We start from the raw sequence: 22218 nt of genomic DNA, 5'->3' as shown, positions 1-22218 counted from the left end.
TGTGACCCTGATCACAGGCAGCTTGGATGTGGGAAGGATAAAGTATTTTTTAACTTGCTCTTGTCTCTCTTGTCTCTTAGGTTTCCTGGGTCAGGGTCTGATTTTTTTCCAACCTAGCCCTAGGATGCTTTATGCCCTAGTCCATTGCTCTTTATATAATTACATGTATTTTTTATAAGTTAACATCTTAATATATATTTAAATATTAAAAGTTCTACATTTTTTAAGATGGTAAAATCTTTTACTATTATAGAATAAACGTTTTTGTTTTTTTTTTCTCACAAAGCCACTAGGAGCTTTATTTTTAGAAACATAGATGGTAACACAAAAGTATCTCCCTAAAGAATGTTTTTGCTTTTAACTGCTTAAGTGAACAAACTAAATTCAGACAGAGCTTTAAGAGAAGTAAGCCTTTATTTCCATCTTTCTCAAATTAAGCAGGCTGACTTGGTGTGAGGGGCTTAGTCGAAGAGACCGAATCCCACGTCCTCATCGGGTTCCTCCGACTCTTCCTTTGCTTCGGCCTTGGCTGGGGCAGCAGCAGCTGCAGGAGCAGCAGTGGTGGCAGCAGCCACAGGGGCCGCAGCCGCAAATGCAGATGGATCAGCCAGGAAGGCCTTGACCTTTTCAGCCACTGAGAAGGTGTAGTCAGTCTCCACAGACAAAGCCAGGACCCTCTTGTATCCATTAATGATGGAGTGAGGCACTGAGGCAACAGTAGGGTAGCCAATCTGCAGACAGACGCCGGCCACATTGCAGACACCCTCTAGGAAGCGAGAGTGCAGGGCCTGCTCTGTGTGTCCAGCACCTCTGGGCTGTAGATGCTGCCGTTGTCAAACACCTGCTGGATGATCAGCCCGAAGGAGAAGGGGGAGATGTTCAGCATGCTCAGCAGTGTGGCTTCGCTGGCTCCCACCTTGTCTCCAGTCTTTATCAGCTGCACATCACTCAGGATTTCAATGGTACCTCTGGAGATTTTAGTGGTGATACCCAAAGCTTCTTCTCAGGCCCCAGACCAGTGTTCTGAGCAGGCACAGTGACCTCACATGGGGTGATGGCACCGGCTCGAGCAGCAACTGGCACTTTATTGGCCAGCATCATGTCCCTAATCTCTTGAGGTCCTCCTTGGTGAACATGAAGCCCACGTTCCCCCGGATGTGAGGCAGCAGCTTCTTCAGAGCTCGGTTGTTCTCCAGGTGGCCCCGGATGGCCTTGCGCATCATGGTGTTCTTGCCCATCAGCACCACAGCCTTCTCGCGGAGGGACATGCGGATCTGCTGCATCTGCTTGGAGCCCACATTGTCTGCCCCCACAATGAAGCCTTTTGGGTAATCATCCAAAAGTTGGATGATCTTAAGGAAGTAGTTAGACTTCCAGGTCACCCTGTCTTCCCTGGGTATCACAGCGATGCGTCAGGGATTGCCATGTGGGGTTTAAAGATGATGTCACTCTAATGAGGACGCCTGGCGAGAGCTAGAATAAACGTTTAAACTTAATAGGTATATTAAGCAATATTTAGAAAACAAAAAACTAAAACTACATTTACCATATACATACACACATATATACATATATTTTTTTATTTACATTAAGGAATTTTATTCTGATATTTTCAGCAATAAGAAAAACACTTTATATGTTTAATTTAAATTATTTTTAATTGGTTTTGTTTTTGAGGTAGTCTCTGTGTAGTGTTGGCATTTATTGGATTCTTATAAATCTTTAGAACCATTTTCTGTCCAGATACCTGCCTCTGCAGTTTGTTAGTGCCACTCTGCAGTGTAAGATCGCTAAAGATCCAGGCGGCTGGGGCTATGATGTCGTCCTCTGACCTCAGTCCACTCGTGTGCATCATGTTCATACATGTACATAGGAATGAAAGGACTCCAAGTGCTTAGGGAAACTTCGGAGAGGAAGGAAAGCCAGCATCTATACATCTAGATGGGCTTAGAACCATCCTTTTCTTCGTCATATTCTTAGAGATGAAAATATGGGTAATACCTTTGCTTAAGCAGGACCCAGTAAAATATCTGACTAATAGTGATATGCTTTGCGTGTTTAATCAATATTTAGGAGTTTTTTAGCTGTTTGACACCTGTTGGCTTATTATGGAATACTGATCTAAGCAAATTGTGGGCTCTTTTAAAGCTCAGTGACTCAGAAACATCTTAGGAATGGTGGTCGTCATTACTGGTTGAGGGCATAGTTCAGTGGTAGAATGATTGTCTAGCATGCGCAATCCCACGGTTCAGTCTCCAATCCTGTCAGAAGAAGAAAAATAATAGGGAAGTTTTAAAGGAGTTTGTTTTTAAAACCACGTCTTTCCATAAAGGTAAAGCGAGGAGAGCGTTGTGTTGTCAGTTCTCAAGATTGAGTTCATTGCCAGATTAACAGGCGTCTTAGTGCTGCAGCTGCTTCGCTGCTGTTCACATCGTTAGTTCCTCTAAAATGTCTTTACATTCTTTTACTTTTATTAGCTGTATTTATTTATATGTATTAGTGTATCATGTGTGTGCAGTGCCCGTAGAAGTCAGAAGAGCACATTGGCTCCCCTGGAACTGGAGACAGTTGTGAACCAGCATGTGGCTTCTGGGGACAGAACCTAGGCTCTGTAGGAGCAGCAAGTGCTCTTCCCCCTGAGCTGTGTCCACACTGTACTGGTGTTAGCATGACTTCCTTGGACAGCTCATGTTCTGCATTGCTGTCCCTCCTCACTCAGGTTGTGATGGCACACAGATTATTTGGGGAGCAGAAGAGCTATACTTTTAACTTTTTGCTTTGTTACAAAATTTGTACTAAATCTCATTTTTTAGTATTTTATTTGCTTTATTTTAGAAATGCTTGGATTTTATTTTATTTTATTTTATTTATTTATTTTTTTTTTGAGATAGGTTTTCATATAGTATAAGGCTGGCCTTTTCCAACATGGTGTATACTGAGGCTGACCTATTCATTCAGTCTCCAGTGCTGGATTACCAGAGGCCGCCATACTAGGTTTATGCATTGCTGGGGATCGAACCCAGACTCAGGCCTGCTAGGTGAGCATCTCACCAGGTGACAGGCACATGGAGTTTGATGGGCAGCGCTCACCAAAGTGTGTAGGTTGTTACAGTGTCTTTTAAGATGCGACTTCTTGGGCTCATATTTATGTAATTATAGCTTATGGAGTCGGGGAGTCCACTGCTTCTCTTTTGTTGTTGTTTGCTTGTTTTTACTAGCTTGCATGTTAAAGTTAAAACACTTGAGTTTTCTCTGTACACTATTCCTTGCAGATTGTGGTTAAGGACGAGATAGAGTGCACACTCCTACAGCTGTTCCCCTAATCCCTGCTTTAGTTAACTGGGTTAATTGACTGGGTCCAGTGATAGTCGTTAGTCTCTTTCACTTACCATATTAACCATCTTTCTCATGAAAACTTCTCTGTAACTTTAATGTTTGAGAAGATTGTATGGATTAAATGCCATATGCTGTTGAATAAATCAAGTGGATAGCTCTGTGTTGTATATGTTCTTGCTAATTTTCATGTCAACTTGACACATTAGGGCCATCTGGGAAAAAGGAATCTTAATCTAAAAAATGCTTCCATAGGATTAGCCCATCTCTCTCTCTCTCTCTCTTTCTCTCTCTCTCTCTCTCTCTCTCTCTCTCTCTCTCTCTCTCTCTCTCATCCTGTCTTTTTTTCTCTTGAGATATGGTGGCTGTGTGTAGCACTGGCTGTCTTAGAGCTCATGTGTGTAGACCCTGAGCTCAGAGACCTGTCTGCTTCTGCCTCCCAACTGTGGGATAAAGGCCTGTGCCACCGTGGCTGACATATGTATCTTACTTTGTAGCATGTCCTGATAATAATATAATAGGATTTATCAAAGTTTCATTTAATTGTTTTATGGTGTTTTGAGACAGGAGCTCACTGTGGGCTAATCTGGAATTCAGTGTGTAGTACAGACTGGCCTTGAGTGTATGACAGACCTGCTGCCTGAGCCTCGAATGCCTGGAGTAAAGTGTAGGCAGAATTGTCAAATGAATACATTTTGTTGATTTTAAATTCTATCAAGAGTCTCCCCGTTTCCAGTCTTCATTTTAAAAATCCGTAAAGTTTCAAACATGGAGCTTTATCCTCTCACTCAATAGTTTCTGCGACCATTTTAGACGAATGAACGTATTCGGTCATGATTGGGTCACTTTGCTTCAGGGTTTAACATGTGTTTGGGAACAGAATGTCTCCCTGGGCCCTCTGAATTACAGGTTTATAAATTCTGTGTCACGGAAGGAAAAGCTGGTCTATAATAGTGTGCGAGGGCGTGCTGTGTAGCATTTAGAACCTCTCTGGCTCCTTATCTCTAGACAGTAAAGTCTCCTGCTGCAAGTCCTGAGTGCTGGTGGCCTGGCTCCCAGAGGCAGACTCTCACTTGCAGCCATTCTGCCCTCTTCAGGCCTCTCCACTCCCCTCCCCTCCCTTCATATGGCCTGAGTGCTGGAACTCCAGGTAGGGAGTCCTTTCTTTTTTTCTTTCTACTTTAAGCCTGTATTAAACTGTGTGGCTCTGACTGACCTGGAACTCACTCTGTAGACCCTGAACTCAGTGATTCACCTGTCTCTGCCTTCAAGAGCAGCCAGGGAATCACTTTCTGTTCTTCAGACACTCAAGTTCAACTTCTCTAGTCTGCTTTCCTTCCAAGAAGGTCATTACCCTCTTCCTTATGTCCTGCTCTTTCTTCTGGCTTAGTCTGGAGGGAATGCAGCCCACTGAGGCCTCAGGCTTGACCATCCCTGTGCTCTATGATGGATGTCTTCCGTGGACTGCTCCAGAGGCTCAACACCTCTAGAAGCCTTGTGCGGGAGTCAGTGCCAGTTCTTTTTCTTGGGCACTCGGGCTCTGTTGTTGTTGTTGGTGTTGTTGTTAGTGTTGTTAGTATTGTTATTCTTACTAAGTCAGGAGTATTGAGTCAGGGGATTATTTTGCTTGAGAGGGGACGTTTGAGGCCATATGTCCTGTAGTTGAGGTTGCTGTTGAACTCATTGCAACAGAGCATGGTCTTGGACTCCAGACCTCCTGCTGCACTTCCCACGTGCCAGGATTACCTTTATGAGCTACCACACCTGATCAAGCCATTGGATCTTAAGTGGGAGCTAAGAGAAGCTGTGCTGACAGCGCAGTGTTCTGGTTTTGGAAAGCGAGGCTAGGATGCTCTACCGCCAAGCTGCACCACTGGCCTCCTGGATTACGGTTTTCTGTGTATTTGAGTTAACTTTCTCAGGTGAGTTAATCAAGAGCATGCAGTATAGTACATTTTCAGTGGGACCCAGTGGCTTTATTTTATTGAAGAAAAATTTTAGAGAAAGAGGGAGAATGTAGGTGGTAAATAGTGCCTGGAGGCCAATGGAGTCCTTCCTGTGCAATTCCGAGTCTCTGTGGAGAGTCTGAGTGTGAGTCGTTTGGTTGTCGGTGCTGTGTAGTTTTAGCTGCTCTGCTTGTTGAGCAGCGTCGTCACCCTGAGCACAGCTGGAGCTGAGACATCTGGAGAGCCAAGGCTGCTGTTACTCCTGGGTTTACCTCTGCCTTACCTGGTTTATCTATGTACTTGATCATTGTGTTTGGGTTCTCGAGAGTAACAATTTAGAGAGTTAATCTCTCTCCAGTTCCAACGGGGATTTATTAGAATGACTCACAGGCTGTGGTCCAGCTAATCCAACAATGGCTGCCTGTGAACAGAAGGTCCAAGAATCCAGTAGATGTTCAGTCCAGCAGTCTGGATGTCTGAGCTGGTTTCCACAAGTGTGGTGCCAGTCTGGCTTTGCTAGCAATGTCAACAGCAAGCAGGCAGAGTGAAGCTTCCATGGCCTCATGAGTGGCCCAGATTAGAGGTCTGGGTTAGAAGTGGACCTGCCCGCTTCAAATTAAGGAAGGCCTCACAGCTGTGCACCTCCATGTTGGCGTTTTAGATAATTTGGATGTAGTCAAGTTCACAACCAAGAATAGCTGTGATTTTTTTTTTTTTACTTTCCAAGTGTTTCTTCGTTGACTTGACTTGTATTTCCATTGTATTTTTACACTCTCAGTTATAAAATGCTGCACATTCTAATCGAGGTTGAAGACGTTGGTTTGTGATATTTTATACTGGAGTGTTAGTGAGCGGCGTGGTTTACCCGACCTTCATTCTTCAGAGATGACTGGATCCCACACTAACCTTTCCAAGGTCTCAGGACAGCTAAAGGGGAGGCTGCTGTAGCATTCCATGGGGTTAATCACTCTCTTTTTTAGGTTGGAATTTCCAGCTTGAAGCATCTGTATTTCCTTGTATTTGCTATTTCTTCCTTTCTTTCTGACATAATTTATTTTATGTGAATGTTCTAAGTGGTTTGAATTATTGAATGAGTTAAAATTTTTAGAGGGCTATGTTTTCTGTTTTCAGGTTCCGTTCTGGATATTATTAAACACATTGTGGCAAAGGGGGAACATAAGGGCGGAGTTTTGGATGAGTCGACCATCGCTACAATCCTCCGAGAAGTCTTAGAAGGACTGGAGTACCTGCACAAGAACGGGCAGATCCACAGGTGCGTGTGGCCATCTTCTCCTTCCTAGTGACGGCAGCCGTGCTTTTGTCTCCTGGAGGACACTTTCTTTCATTTATGAATTTGTTTTATTTCTGAGCCCTGTGCTGTTTGCATTACTAGTTTGTTTTGCTTATTATGGTGTGAATTATACAACCTATAAATATTAAGAAAGTGATAAATATTAAAGAACAAAACAAAAAGTAAGCCAGTCATGGTGGCGCATCTCTTTAATCCTAGCATTGGGAGGCAGATGGATGCCTGTTGAGTTTGAGGGCAGCCTGGTCTACATTCAGGTTTGGGGACAGCCAGGGCTAGATAGTAAGGCCCACTTTCAAAGAACAAGCAAATAGCGTTAACTATTTTAGTAAAGTTAGAAAATGAAAAAAAAAAAAAAAAAGCAGCCAATTTACTTTCTGCCAAGAAGACACTCACTGGTTTAGAATATTATTTTCCATTTTCTTTTCTGTTTCTTAAAGTACTTAAGGTAGTAGTATTTATATAATTTTGTCTCTAAGCTGCTAGGGATTGAATTCAGGCTCTTGTTAATGTTATACAAGTATTTTACAACAGAGCTATATATTTCTAGCCATTAAAAAAACCAACAACAAAATACCATATAAGCTTTTAAAAGTCTTGCTAACCCGCCCAGACTGGACTTCGATTCTTTTGCCTTAACTGTCCAAGCCCTGGAGTTACAGACACGCGCTACTGTGTCCATGCTGTCTATTGTTCTTCTCATTTTGTTTGTATATCTTTTTAAAAATTAACTAACTTATTTATACATATGAGTACACTGTCACTGTCTTCAGACACACCAGAAGAGGGCACCATGTGGTTGTGGGATTTGAACTCAGGACCTCTGGAAGAGCAGTCCGTGCTCTTAACCGCTGAGCCATCTCTCCAGCCCTGTATTTATTTCTTAATTATTTTTCCAAATTATTGAAAAGTTATTTGTAAACTAATACTTTTTAGTTAAAGCTTTAATTTTTTTCTTTTCATATAACCAGCCCAGTCTAGACTTAGTGCTGCTGCCTGGTCCAGGGGAGCTGCTGTTGCTCATGGAAATGGAAGACTTTTTTCCTAAGCCGCCTTTTGCTGCTGGGTAGGGAGTTGGCACACACAGGTTCTGTGGAGGATAAGGGTTTTTAGTAGCACTTTCAACGTTTTTTTTTTTTTTTTGGTTCTTTTTTTCGGAGCTGGGGACCGAACCCAGGGCCTTGCGCTTCCTAGGTAAGCGCTCTACCACTGAGCTAAATCCCCAGCCCCTCAACGTTTTTATAAAGGATGCTTCTTGAAGTTTTCTCCTCTTTATCACTAAATGAACAAGCAGAAAAATAAATAAAATTCTAGTTCTAATGGATATATGTGTATATCTGTGTAAATAATAAATAGCATGTGTTTCCTGGTTTGTAACTGACAATATACAACCATCTTGACTTCAAATACCTGAGAAAAGCACCAGAAACAGTCGCAGAGATGTTTCATATTGTCAGATCCATCAGTGACAGTCGCAGAGAAGGCTCAGATTGTCAGGTCCACTTGGAACAATTGAGATCCTTTGGGAAAACCATTTTAGCCTTTCTTTAATATTTACTCTTCCACAGTTTCATGCCCGTGTGCAGTAGTACCTCGATACTGTTCCTGTCTCATTGCCCTCTCACCCCTTTCACTTGACCCCTTGCTTGTTTGAGCATAGCTACAGGGTTACTTTCTTGATGGGAGTCAGTTAGCAGTGGCTCTACCACCTAGGAATGCAGCTCTCCCTTCTCTGGAATCAAATTGTTTGTAGCCCATCAAGGAAGCCTTATGAACCCTTCTCCCACCATGCTGGAAGGTTGATGGGGGCCGGGTCTTGTGCAGTAGCCACTTCTGTTTTAACTTTGTAGGACAGCATTCATGGTTTGTGTAGAGTCTAATGTGTGACAACACTCTGGCTCCTACGTTCTTTCCTTCCACTCCTGAGTCTCCCCAGAGTCTTGGAGAGGGTGATATGCATCTTTCCTTTTTAGAGCCGAGGACTTGCAGCCATCGATTGTTAGCATTTTGACCAGTTAGGAGTTTCTGTATTTGCAGTAATCCACTGCAACCAGCAGCTTCTCCACCACGGCTCAGAACATTGATCTGAGGGTATAAACAAATGTCTAGAAGTCTGACAGCATGTCCATTTAGGAAAGTAAGGCTCCTACTTAGGGCCTATGTCTGAACCGTGGCTTTTGACCAGGTGTAGTGCCAGGCACGAACGAGTTCCTTCTCTGCAGAGGGTATCAAATCCAGTCAGACAGTGCTTGGTTACGTCCATAGCAGTCATATATCAGCTGACGGATCTTGCCTGGAAGGTGGATGTTGAAGCTGACAGAGTAAGACAGTAAGACTGTTGACGATTTTTTTCTGTGTTTGATGTTGCTTTCTGTTGCTTTGATAAATGCCATGACCAAAAGCAGCTTGGCGTGGGGTGGAGTTCATTGAACTTACAGATCAGTGCATACATTTTAGGGGTGGTTGTGAAGGAATGCTGCTTATTGGTCGCTCAGGTAGCTTCTTTGCCCTGCCCAGGCTGCCTGCCTTTATGGCACTGCCCACAGTTGGCCAGATTCTCCCATATCAATTAGGAGGAATAAAACTCCCTCAGGCAGTTCTTGGGTTGAGGTTCCTTTTCTCAGTTGACTTCAGTTTGTGTCAGGTTGACACCTGAATCGTGATATTCTCCCAGCAGCCTGCATAAGTGTTCTGTCACTGTGATAGCTGCCGGCGGGAAGGCGGCTTCCAGCTCACTTCCAGCTTGATTTCTCTATCTCCTGCAACCAAAGTGTATGGCATCTTCAGCAGTAGGGTTTTTTACAAAACCTGTTTATATGCAGCTAGGAGCATCTGCACCTACACCTGCCCATTGTGTGCCTGCTTGGTTCATGGAGAGGATGTTGTAGTCCCTGGAACTGAAGTTACAGGTTCTTGTGAGTTGCCTGATTGTGGGTGCTAGTGACCAGACTCGGGCCCTCTGCGAAAGTAGTGTGCACTCTTAGCCATCGAGCCATCTCTGTTCAGGACTTTGGATACATCTCATTAACTTGTGGCCACCATTGTGCCAACATGAAGTCAGTGTTAACTGTAACTCCCTTGCTCTGCAGGAGTGCTTTTCCTCTCATGCTCTCAGCATATTCTCCCCTACTGGGTTGGATTTTAACAGTTTCACTGTATTGCTGTTGGGCACACACATCATTTTGTATGTGAATTCTTTGTTTGTTTCTTTCTGAATTCGTAGATTTATTTTTCCTTCTCTGTTTCTTTGGTTGACTGTTTTTCTGTTTTTTCATGAATGTCACCATGTTTGCTTTTGTCTCAGATTTCTGAGAACATTGTTGGTTTTTTTTTTTCTTATCTGCCCTTTAGGTTAATAATTCTGTTTTTAAATAAAAAATTGTTCTGCTATCATAAATCTGCTTTTAGTAGGGTGAATTTCCCAGTAGAATTAGTAATCCTTCCATCCTTTCTCCCTGCCTCCCTCCCTTCTCCCTTCCACTTGCCTGTCCTCTTCCCTTCTCCCTGCTTCCTTCTTCTCCACCCCCTTCTCTTCTAGTGCGCGGTCACCGTCTGCTTCTCCTTCTAGTGCGCGGTCACTGTCTGCTTCTCCTTCTAGTGTGCGGTCACCGTCTGCTTCTCCTGTACTTTGTTTGCGTTCTTTTTGGTTTGAAGTCTGATGAATGAGTAGAGGTGTATCATAGAGCACTAGCTGCTGACCTCTACTTCCGTGGACGTCAGGGTGTATCTTTGCAGAAGCCTGGGGTGGGCATACTGCAGTGCAGCACTTTTGACCAGGCTCTTTTGAGGTCTCCTCTACTCTTTGTACACATCCTTCTGGTTAGCAGACGTGTAGTAGTAGCAAAGGCCTTTGTGTCACTTGAGCAAGTGTGTTTCTTCAGTGTCTGTTTCTGGTTGGACTGCAACTGCAGAGGATAGAGTTACTCTTTCTCTTTCCTCATGTCCAGTCCTCAGAAGGTGGTTTTTGTTACCAGAGCCACTGTGTGGATGTTGCCCCTACTTCTAACCAAATGAGTCTGAGGATCAGCGTTCTGGCCAGAGGTGTGTTGCTCATCAGGATGTAGATGACCCAAAAATAGCCCTTGCCTTAAAGGGATAAAAAACTGTTTATTCTGGAACCAAATGTGAATACTCGTGGCCTGGGAACACAGATTTAGGTTACCCCAAACGTCATGTTCCACTGAGGTAGCAGTGTCATGAAGTCTTCATAGAAACAACAAAGAAGTCCTGAACCAAGGCAGTTTTCTTTTCTTTTTTTTTTTTTTTGGTTCTTTTTTTCGGAGCTGGGGACCGAACCCAGGGCCTTGCGCTTCCTAGGCAAGCGCTCTGCCACTGAGCCAAATCCCCAACCCGCCAAGGCAGTTTTCTAATTCAGTGGTAGACATGAGGTAGGTGTTTCCAGCAGAGGAGGGGACCTCAGTTCCGGTTTCCAGTCTCTTAGGTTGGGGTTGGTGGGAGCTGGTGCTCTGCTAAGTCAGTACAGTTCAAACGGTCTCGTCAGAGAGTCTCAAGCATATAGATCAAGCAGGGTAGGGGGCAGGCTGACAAGGGGACTAAAAATAGCACCAGATAAATTTGAATTAGGCTGGACCTGCAGTGTTCTGACCTCAAGACTTCGAAGTTGTAATCAGATAATCATCCGTGTGGAAACTTGAGGACAGGATGTCACTTCTTTCTCGGGGATTTCCTCCACACTGCTCTGCCTGCCCTAGTAGACCTAGGGCTCTCAGAAGTACTTTAAACAGATTTTGCAAGAGCTCTACTGATTACAGATTTTCTTAATTTTGAAATTTAAAGATTTTGAAAAGAAATCTTTTGTCTTCACCTTTAAAGGATAATCTCAAGAGATAGAGACTAAATTTATTCAGAACATTTCTCTGGTTTTCTTTGTATCTGTTTGTCTTTCTCTCTTTTCCTCTCCTATGCCTTTGCACGCGCGCACCCCCCACCCCCCACCCCCCATGCACACCAATATATACGTAACTGTACTAGGGAAGGGAGTCTTTGGACCAGAGACTCTGCTAAGCTGACAAATGTGCTTGTTTTCTATGCAGCTTTCCGTGTTGTTTGGAATGATTCCCCATATATACTGCAAACCATAGGCTGCTAATTTTTTAAAAAATGTTTTAATGATTATTTTTGTTTGTGTGAGTATCTGACATGTGTGTGAGACAGCCAGAAGAGGGCCTTGGATCCCTGGGAGTAAAGTTAGAGGCTCCTGTGAGCTGCTTGCCTGATACGGGTGACCTTAGTCCTCTGGAGGATTAGTAAGTGCTCCTAAGAGCTGAGCCCTGTCTCCAGTCCTGACTCTCAGTCTGTAAGACATAGCATGGGAGACTCTTAAGAAGTGTTGCCGCCTGGGTCTTCTGCCAGAAATTTACTTAATTGTTTAGAGTAAGGCTTTGGCATAAGCCGGTCAGTGGTGCTTGCATCCTTAATCCCAGCAGTCAGGAGGCAGGGGCAGGGACAATGAGTTGAAGGCCAGCCTGGTATAAGGAGTAAGTTCCAGAAAGCCAAAGCTGTTACAGAGAGAAACCCTGTCTCAAGAAACAAGACAAAACAAAACAACATCAACCCCCCGAAAGCCCGAGCACTGGGATAGCCAAAGGCTCTCCAGGTGATTCCGAGTGCAGCCAGGATGAGACGCCCCACGCAGCTTGGATTTCAGAGCAACTCTGAAATGCACTGTTAATCAGGTCTGAGGGAAAACTGAATCGGTAAACAGAAATGAATGTTTAGGAGGTTTACTTTTTCTCCTGTGTGTCCAATAACAATAGGTTTTCTCTGCTGCAGAAATAAACCAATTTGAGCCAAATTAAAAGTAAAAAAGGCAGGTTTCTTTGGGAATGAGCTCATTCCCAAGGTCATTCCCAGGCAAGTTCACCAACTTTGGAATGAGACCAGAAAAAGTTGAGGGCAGATGATGGTGGGCAAGTTTATTTATTTATCTTTTTTATAGATTATAGGTGAAGGAAAAAGAGAAGTCTATAACTTGCTGGGCTTGTGGTAGGGAGTGGGGGTCTTGTGTGGTTGATGGCTTCTGTGTAGGGGTTTGGAACAGATGGCAGTAATGTGCTACTGGACTTTTTGGCATTTTCTGTTTGGAGGCTTTCCGTGTGGGTGGGATTGGAGACAGGAATGAAGTCTGCAGGACCTTGTTGAGAAGTGGGGCAAGCCGGGACTCTGTCCCAGCATCCAGTCAGTTACCGTAGGTCTTTATCCAGAGTCTCCTTCCTTGTCTGGCCCTCTAGACTTTTGAGATTTTTGTTTTGTTTTCATTGAGACAGGGTCTCAGTATGTAGCTGTGGCTGGCCTGAAACCTCAGGTAGAGCTGGTAGCCTTGCACTCACAGAGATCTGCCTGCCTCTGCCTTCTGATGGCTAGGATGGACGATGTGCGATCTCATCATGTCCAGGCTGACTGAAGAGCTCTGTGAGGAACAGTGTCTTGGTGATAGGGCCAAAGGTATGCTACAAAAACCACATGTGATGGTGGGTTTTATAGGGCTATGGAGAACACACAGGGAAATTACAGCCGGCTACAGGGTAAACTTGGCATTGGTCGTTAGTAATGACTGGGCTGTCTGTAGGCACTGAGTCACTGAAGGTGGGGATGAGCCTGGTTCTGGAATGTGGATTCTTAGTTGGCTAGCACTGACGTCAGAGAGTCTCATTAGGATGGACATGTTGTTCTCATCTCTATTCTCAGTATGCCCTAGTGCTCTTCCTAGCAAAGAGGTTAGCTTTTACACAGTGTTGGACATTTGCTAGTCTAGTTTATTTCTAGCTTTTGGTTGTGAATCGTTGTTCCTTTTAATCTCTTTTCAAGTTTTCTGTCAGCTGAAGAAAGCCAAGAATGTCTGTTGCATTCCTTTCACTTTTAGGTGGAACCTGTAACTGGCATGTGAGAACCCCAGGCAGCAGTGAGAGCAGATTAGTGTTGCTGTGAGGCACTAAGCAGGGCCAGCCCTCAGCCTGCACAGTTGCTTGGATCGTTTGGTACAGAGTAAGGCAAATTCTTCAGTCTGGTGATGGTGGTCCACCCCTTTAGTACTAGCACTCAAGAGACAGAGAGAGAGGCAGGGGATCTCTGAATTCAAGATCAGCCTGATCTACAGAGTGAGTTTCAGGACAGTCAGGGCTACACAGAAAGACCCCGTCTTGGGTATGTGTGTATGGGGTGGGGGCAAAACAACAAAACAAGCCCTTCAGTTGACAACTGTATTTGGCATCCTGAAAGGTCCCTTGTCCTGTTGCATGTGAGGCTGGCCTGGCCCCTCGAGTGCTCAGCGAGCCCTGCCACTCCTTTGCTTTACCCCTGAAGCCTCCTCTACAGATTACGTGTTTGGTCTGAAAGGGAAACGCAGACGATCTGCCAAATTAATCAAGAAAAATAGTGGCTTAGCACAAGGTTCTGCTGAAAGATGGACCAGTGCCTTATGGAGTACAAAAGCTTAATAGTGTTACCTACACAGGGAAGACCTGCATATGACTTAATAGTGTTACCTGTTGTACTTTATAAAAAACAAAAGGAAGGGGCTGGGAATTTAGCTCAGTGGTAGAGCGCTTATCTAGGAAGCGCAAGGCCCTGGGTTCGGTCCCCAGCTCCGAAAAAAAGAACCAAAAAAAAAAAAAAAAAAAAAAAAAAAAAACCAACAACAAAAGGAAAAGCCAGGATATGTTTTGTAGAGCAAGGTATGGTGAGGTGGGAGGGGCCTCGGTAGACCCATGTGGAGTCATTCTGTCCCCGGGATACCAGCCGTATGATGGGTATGGTATAGAATGGAGTTTATTTAGGGCATGGGAAGGGGAGTTGAGAAGGGAGTAGAGTTAAGGAAAGAAAGGAGTGGGGGGAGGGAGGAAGGAGGAGGAGGAAGATAGGAGAGATTAGGGAGAGAAGGGGCAGAGAAAGTAAGAGAGCGAGAATGGTGCAAACAGCTACTTTTATAGTAAGCCAGGCCTACCTGGCTGTTGCCTGGTAACTGTTGGGCAGAGCCTAGAAGGAATGCTAACTTTACCTACACAGGTGAGGCAGACCTGCATATGACTTCTGCGTTCAAACAGCTCAAAATGGTGGATAGAAAAACCCTGGTATTCTAAATTTCACCAGATGGGACTGTGGGTACTGGGGATGTACCTTTCACATGGCACTGTGAGCATGGTATTCCTCTTTCTCCTTTTGGAAATCTGAGACCATTTAACCACGTGAGAAATGTCAGATACATATCCCTCACACTGCCAAGGTCATGAAAAGCAAGGACACTCTGAGAAACTATTGTGGAGAGCCTAAGGAGACCTGGCAGCTAAATGCAATTAGCTGTTCTGGATGGAGTCTTGTGTAGGAAAGGAGCATTGGTTAAAGAATAAGGTAAAGTGACAACAGCCAGATGCATCTGCAAAGAGAGGCAGAGACAAAAAGAAGCAGACTGGACATGGACACGGTCAGGGCTATTTTGGAGAGAGTCATGGGAGTCCACCCAGGATCAGAGACAGTACGGGGAGTCAGGGAGACAGAAGGGCGGGCTTGAGACTTAGAACAAGTGTGTGTGCAAAGGGCCTGAGGGAGCTTGGAGGTGACTCGGACTTTCACACACACTCACGGGTGTATGTCAGTGGTGGACCTGAGGAATGCTGGCTTCATCTGACCACCAGACACTCCTCTGTGGTCCAGCTTGAGCTCATTTCTGGATACATACTCTGCCTGAGACTGGGCTTTAGTCAGTGATGTCTTAGTTTGTGTTCACTATTTTAACAAAGGTACCACACTGATCTAAGGGGTTAACAGTGGGAGACTAAGCTTAAGGTGTTGTATTTTCTTTGCATTTTTTCTGTAAAGCATTTAAAAACATCTTTTTGGGTTTGGTACCCAGCTCCAAAAAAAATTAAAAAAAAAAGAAGAAGAAGAAATAAAAACATCTTTTTCCTAAATTCCAGTGCTCTGTTGAAAGACCACTTTTTGCCATTTTATCCTGATTCCTTTGAGAAGTATTTTATGTTGATATACACATAAGTGAATACATGTATGCTTATATATGTGAATGTATATATACATGTACTTGGATTGTTGAGGCAGGAGGATCATGAGATAGAGACCAGCCTGGGTTATATAGCAAAATTCTTTAAAACAAAGAAATGAGGGTTGAGGAACTGGGAAGAGAATGGTTCACCATCTTTTGAATTTAGTTTATATAGGAAAAAAAGTGTATTTCATCCAAAAGGATTAGGTGAGGCTAGATGAGGGTTACTTTCTTTGGCCATTATCTTCCCAATCAATATTTATGAGCTTAAGTTTTCTAGATAGTCTAAAAAGTTATGTTCCTTCTTAGAGTTTTATGTTTTATGTTTGGGTTATAGTATAAATGGCTAAAATTAATATAAAACAATATTGAAATATTGCTAATGCTTTATAAATAAACAGTTGCTTAAATTTTGCCGTTGTAAAGAGCAAATGTTTGACGGTGTGTTTCCTTTGAAGAGATGTGAAAGCTGGGAACATTCTTCTAGGAGAAGACGGCTCTGTGCAGATTGCAGGTAATGGCCATCAGCCCTCAGCTTCTGGGGGTTGTGTACGCACAGCTCTGTGTGTGTGTGTGTGTGTGTGTGTGTGTGTGTGTGTGTGTGTGACACATGATGCATACATGTGTGAGTGCACTTGTTGCCACCTAGCCTCACAGCATCCTGAGCATTCATTACAAGGGGCTACCATGCCTGCCTAGTGTCTGTGTGGGAGGGTGCTGTGGACCCACACCTGCTCCTCATGCTTGTGTGGAAAGGACTTTCCCACTGAACCACCACCCCAGTTCCCAGTATTTCTTTTTATTTTGATATACTAGCCAGTAGAACCATCTTACATGGTTTATGTTTCCTTAGTATCTGTTGCTCCTGTTCTCAGGACAACTTCCTGTGTAAGCACCCTTTAAAGATGGCCTCTCCCACTCGGGTATTGTATTTTCATGGCCATTACTCACTGCTTCTCCTTTTCCCACTCCTCACCTTCGTTAGGTGTAGGGCCTTCTGACAGGGTTTGTCTGAGAGCAGTCCCTGCTTATTTAAAGGAAAAACAGTTAGGAGTACCCTGGTGAGAGGTGATACAAAGTTGCTTTTACCCAGGGTTGGGATGGTTAGTTTTAATTGTCAACTTTACTCACTGTGGAGCCTAGGACAGAAGTCTCCTTAAGTCCTAGTGTAGATCAGGCTGGCCTGTTGACATGTGGGGATTTTCAGAGTTAGGTTAATTGAACTGGGTTGACTCACCCTGAATGTGGGTGGCACTGTTTTATGTGCTGGCAACTGTGCTGAGTAGAAGGAGGGTCAGCTGAGCAGTGGCATGGGCACAAATCGGTGCTGCTCTTGACTGGGAACGCGGTGTGGTCAGCTGTTTTAGATTCCTGCCACCCTGGCTCCTAAATATGTGTGAGCTGTAACCTAGAATCTTGAGCCAGGTAAACCTCTTTCCCCTTGAGTGGCTTTTTAAAAATCACAGCAGTAGGAGGGGATAGCACAAGGATGACGTGGAGTTGCTGCCTTTTCAGGAGCACAGTTTTGGTAGTTTTAGAGCTTAGGGGTAAGGGTGAAATTCATGTCTTCCACAGATGGCTGCTTTGATCAAACAGTCTCCTTTCGTTTGGTACCAGACTGCTGCAATAATCAAGTGAATCAGGATAATATATTCAGGTTTTAAAAGATAACTGAGGGAAGGTCTTCTAAATCCTGAAGTAAGGAAATATTTTAGCCAACATAAAGTTGAAGTCGATTCCTTTAACATTAACCTCTTTTTGCCAAAAGAGAAACACTTTCCACTAAGACAAGGCACAGTGTGGTAATCACAGCGTTAATTCACGGGCAGTGGCGCGTGTCTGAAGCTGACTGGAGGAGGAGAGCAAAGACAGAAAGCTTTCTGGGCTCCCCAGCTAATCTCTCCCAGGCCACAAGCCCAAAGCCCAGTGAGAGGCTGTCTCAAAAATGCGATGGACACACACAAATTATATAGTGACTGAGGAGTATAGCTGACATCTTCCTCCTGCCTCTGTACAAACATGCACAGGTTAGCACCCTTCCATGTGCACACTCATGCATGTACTACACATGAACATGTGAAAGATGCAAAGCAAAGACATGGAAAGCCTTCCATTATAAAGCACTGAGACATAAAGCAGTTACTAAGTGCCAAGAGACTGGCTTGACCAAAACACCGGGCAGAACAGAACTGACCGATGGGTGTAGAGCAAGAGCACGACTCTTGGATCGATGGTAGAAGTGATTTGTGGAGTGGGCTGAGCGCGAGGGCCTCTGTTGCGCGTCCTCTCAGCCTCCCCACCAAGTGCTTCTTTAGCTCACAGAACGGTTTTCATTTAGTTTGTTGTTGTGTTGTAATGGGAGATTTACCCAAGCTACTAACCATTCTTAAGTGTAAGCTTCTGTGGCTGTAAGGATAGTGTAAACCTAAAAGTACAACCCACAGACTCACACGTTGTGTCTATTTTGTCTATTTTAAAATGTTGCTGTAAACTGTATAGTGATCTCAGTTCCTTTCTCCATCCTTTCTTCTTTCCCTCTCCCTCTCCCTCTCCCCTTCTTCCTTCTCTCTTACTTTTATAGTCCAGGCCAGCTTGAACCTCTGATTCCCCCCATCTTCTCTGCTAGAACTGTAGCCGTGTGTTACCGGGCCTGGCTTATTTTCTTCTGGGTATATGTTCTTATAATTGGATCGTATGATTATTTTATATTAGCTTTTTTAAAAAAAGCATTGCCCTGTGTCATACAGTGATTGTGTCCATTCGTGTCATACAGTGATTATGTCCATCTTTATCTGTATCTCTAATTCATGAGGGTTTCAGTTTCTCAGCAGCTATAACAAAATTAATTTTCTAGTTTTAAATTTTTTTAGACATAGTTTTTTCACTGTATAGATCAGGATAGTCTAGAACTCATCGAGATCAGCTTGCCTTTGCTGGAATTAAAAGTGTATGCCACTGTGTCTAGCTTCTAAGGTTTTTTATGTTTGTTTTTGTCATCTAATTTATATCAGTTTTATGGTTTGGCCTATTCTTTTAAATGTGTTTTTTGTTGCTGCTGCACTGTAGACTTTTTCCTTTCTTTTTCATGACGGAATCTCACTTTGTAGCCTATATTGGCTTCTGGCTCTTTAGCACTGGAATGTAGGTATTCTTTGTATATTCTGGATATTAATACTTTGTCAGTTGTGATTTCAAATATATTCTCTGAGTCTGTGGAGATTTTGTGGGGGCTTTTGGTTTCATGAGTTTTAGTCCAAGGCTAACTAGACCCATTAATTTGGATGGTAACCCTAACCTTGAGGCAAGCAGAATGATAATAGCATCATGAGAGCATTGGGAGGTGGAAAAGCTGTGCATAGCCGTCAGGAAGGGAAGCTGAGAGCAGCAAGAAGGGGCCTGCAATACTGGGTCTTCTCTCCCAGTGGACCCAAACCTCCACAGCGTCTCCCCGCCTGCTGTCAACTCCTGACTCTGTACAGGGTCATCCATTGATATACCTACATATGTCATACAGAAAGAACTCTCAGGGCTAGCCCATCCCAAAGCTCAACTGTTGGCAGCTAGCTCAGGTGAGGGAAATGTGGGGGATAATTCCTGTTCAGATGGTAACGACTGCTGTGCTCTCTGCTGTTTCAGATTTCGGTGTTAGTGCTTTTTTAGCCACTGGTGGTGACATTACCAGAAATAAAGTAAGAAAGACGTTTGTTGGCACCCCGTGCTGGATGGCACCTGAAGTTATGGAGCAGGTACTGTGAGTTTTGTGTTTTTGAAATGGTTCAGGGATTTGTTCCTAAACCAAGCCACACACCTCAGTGCTCATGTTTGATCAATGTTCTGTGTTAGATGCACGAAATGCATGTTTCTGTTGATTGATTCAGAGCTTAGTCTAAGGAAAGACTCAGGTTATTGCAGTACAGAGCAAAGCAAACAACGAAGACTGCACAGTCCACAGAAACGCAAGGCTACACCAAAGCTGTCCAAGGGACAAGGCAGTGCAGAACCTAAAGTGTCTTAGTACAGACCAGATGGCCGGCCGGGGATGGTCACCTTACAGTCTTCATTGCTGCCGATCCTCTCCTTTCCCGCTCACACTCTTGTCCTGTCTTACCACAAAACACTGCTGATGTCAGCACTCATGGTTCAGTCCTTGTCTTACCTCCTCCTCGCTATTTGAAATATTGAGCACTGCAGCATATTTACTTTCTAATTATACTGTCTCTGTTTTTCCTCCTGCTTCTCAGGCTGCTTCTCTGACCTCTTTTAACCCATCTACTCTTATTGTTTTGTTATTTGAGACAGAGTTGCTCTGTGTAGCTCTGGCTGTCCTAGAACTCACTCTGTAGACCAGACTGGCCTCAAACTCAGAGATATTCTTGCCTCGAAAGACATGTGCCACAGGCCTGGCTCTGTCCACTCTTGAATCTTCCTGTAGGATTCGGTAGGGTACACAGGTTATCCAAACACAGGCTAGCACGGGAGGATCAAGAGGTTGAGGCCAGCCTGAGGTAGATAGCCAGTCACCATCTCAAAAAGAAAAAGAAGACATGGTTTCCTGAGGTCATTTCCTAAGGCTCTTTTCTTTTTCTTTTTTTTTTTTTTTTTGGTTCTTTTTTTTCAGAGCTGGGGACCGAACCCAGGGCCTTGCGCTTCCTAGGCAAGCGCTCTACCACTGAGCTAAATCCCCAGCCCCCTAAGGCTCTTTTCTTGTTGCGTGCAGTACTCACTGATGGTCTCTCCATGCTACTATCTGTAAATGATCCCTAAATTACATACAAACCAGCCTACTTCTCAAGACTCTAGGTTACTTTCAGCACTGTATAGGATTTACTCATGAGTGTCACAGATGTGTTACTATATACATATTTTCCCATATACATACATATATTACTACATACAGCCTGTGAAAGGAGGGCACTCCAGGCCATACAGGGTCTTAAGAGGCCACCACACTTGGGAACAGAATGAACAAACATAGGCTGTGGAGAAAGGCTGGGGCAGGGGAGAGATATGAAGGAATATGGGACTTCATTGGTTTTCCTGGAATGGAGGCTATGGTGGGGCTAAACCTGCTTCTCAGGTAAGCAGGAGCTGCCCCTGATCTGTCTGGTAGAGAAGCTTGTGGGTATAGGGAATACTGTCCATGGAGGAAACTCTCCTTTGCAGACCCTCCTGTTCTACCAGAAGGCAGCACAGCACACATACTGACCCCTGAACTTCTCCTATGTAGCTCAGTATAGAAGATTAAAAACGTGTGACTGACGTGACAGTGGCAGTGGAGACTAGCAGCCTGTTCATGCCAACGGCTTAGCTATCCACAACCCCTTTGTAATGATAACATTCCAGCACGTACTTACATCACCCAGGAAACTGAGACAGAGTAGAGAATTCCAGGCCAGTCTGGCCTACCTAATGAGATCTTATTCTCAAGCAAACAAGAACCTCAGGTCGAGGGAGATGGGAAAGGAGTGGGGAGGTCAGTGAGGGGAAAGACATGGAAGGAAGGAGGAAAAAAATCATATAGAACATTTGGAACAGAAAAGGATTATGGAAAACCTTGGTTCTGGATTGTTCTTTTTAGTTGTTTTTGGTAAATAGAGTGAATCTTGTAATTATCAAACTTAATGATAGTTTTACACTTTTATAAGTGCTTTATCAGGAATACTTTCTGTGTTTTCATATAGAATTATTAAGTACTGCTGTGTCCTTTAAAGGACTGTAATGGTTGTAGTTTACTGGTTAAAGTTTGTGAGCACATTCTGGTAGTGCACACCAGAGGCTGAAGTAGAAGAATCAAAAATTCAAGGCCAGCCTGGGCTGCACAGGGAGACTCTCACTCCCACCTTCCCCAACATGACACACTAGAAACTTGTGCAAAAGTGTTTTAGCCTGGTTAAAGTAATTGTGTATCTCTCTCCCCCTCCCCCTCCCCCCAATCCCTTTCAGGTTCGAGGTTATGATTTTAAAGCTGATATCTGGAGTTTTGGAATCACAGCGATTGAACTAGCCACAGGGGCAGCTCCTTATCATAAATATCCTCCAATGAAGGTGAGGCTCACGTTCTAAGTATTATTCCCCGTCCAGTCCGGTGACTCTTCAGAGCCTTTTATGTCTGTCAGTCATAACCATAGTTACTTATTTTCCTAGAATTTTTATGTATATTTTAGCAAAATACAATCTTTCTACACTCATATAACCGTTTTTACTTTGTATTGTATAGGGATCAAGCACAGGATAAAGCATTTTTGGTTGTGTATTTATGTGATAAGTCTGTTCACGATGTCATCACCACACCCCGACTCTTCCTTGGGTTCAGAACCACTGACCTTTGGTTTAGTTCTTCACAGAATATGTACGGATTGCTGAACTTGCGTCCCTTTGCTGTCCTGCGCACACAGCGCTATTGGTTCTGACTGCATTTTGGTGTCTGGTATCCAGCCTCCTCGGTTCTCTACTCATCTGCCTTTCACAGGCTCTGCTGGCAAAGCAACTAAGGTTGCAGCGGAGGCAGGGAGAATGCGAACTAAGAGTGTGAATGGAATGTAGCCTTGCTTTGTTACTTAAACAGACAGAAGTCAAGGAGACACGGGGCGAGCAGTAGGTGAAGCTAAGGAGTC

The 22218-nt window shown here is 44.0% G+C and overlaps 1 protein-coding gene and 1 pseudogene across 3 annotated transcripts in view; one reads left to right on the top strand and one right to left on the bottom strand.

The window, feature by feature from the left end:
- Oxsr1 (oxidative stress responsive kinase 1) overlaps positions 1-22218 on the top strand; it is a 91038-nt gene that overhangs the window by 33268 nt on the left and 35552 nt on the right. For all 3 annotated transcript variants that reach the window (XM_063265654.1, NM_001108194.1, XM_063265655.1), the window contains exons 4-7: positions 6411-6552; positions 16063-16118; positions 19241-19350; positions 21548-21649. In XM_063265654.1, the coding sequence (XP_063121724.1) occupies positions 6411-6552; positions 16063-16118; positions 19241-19350; positions 21548-21649 (410 nt within the window). The remainder of the gene's footprint in view (positions 1-6410; positions 6553-16062; positions 16119-19240; positions 19351-21547; positions 21650-22218) is intronic.
- Positions 396-1412, bottom strand: Rplp0-ps7 (ribosomal protein lateral stalk subunit P0, pseudogene 7; annotated as a pseudogene).

Source organism: Rattus norvegicus, chromosome 8 (genome assembly GCF_036323735.1).
Source record: "Rattus norvegicus strain BN/NHsdMcwi chromosome 8, GRCr8, whole genome shotgun sequence".
NCBI lineage: Eukaryota > Metazoa > Chordata > Mammalia > Rodentia > Muridae > Rattus > Rattus norvegicus.
The sequence above is the reverse complement of the archived record's forward strand: the minus strand, read 5'-3'. Positions and strand labels throughout refer to the sequence as shown.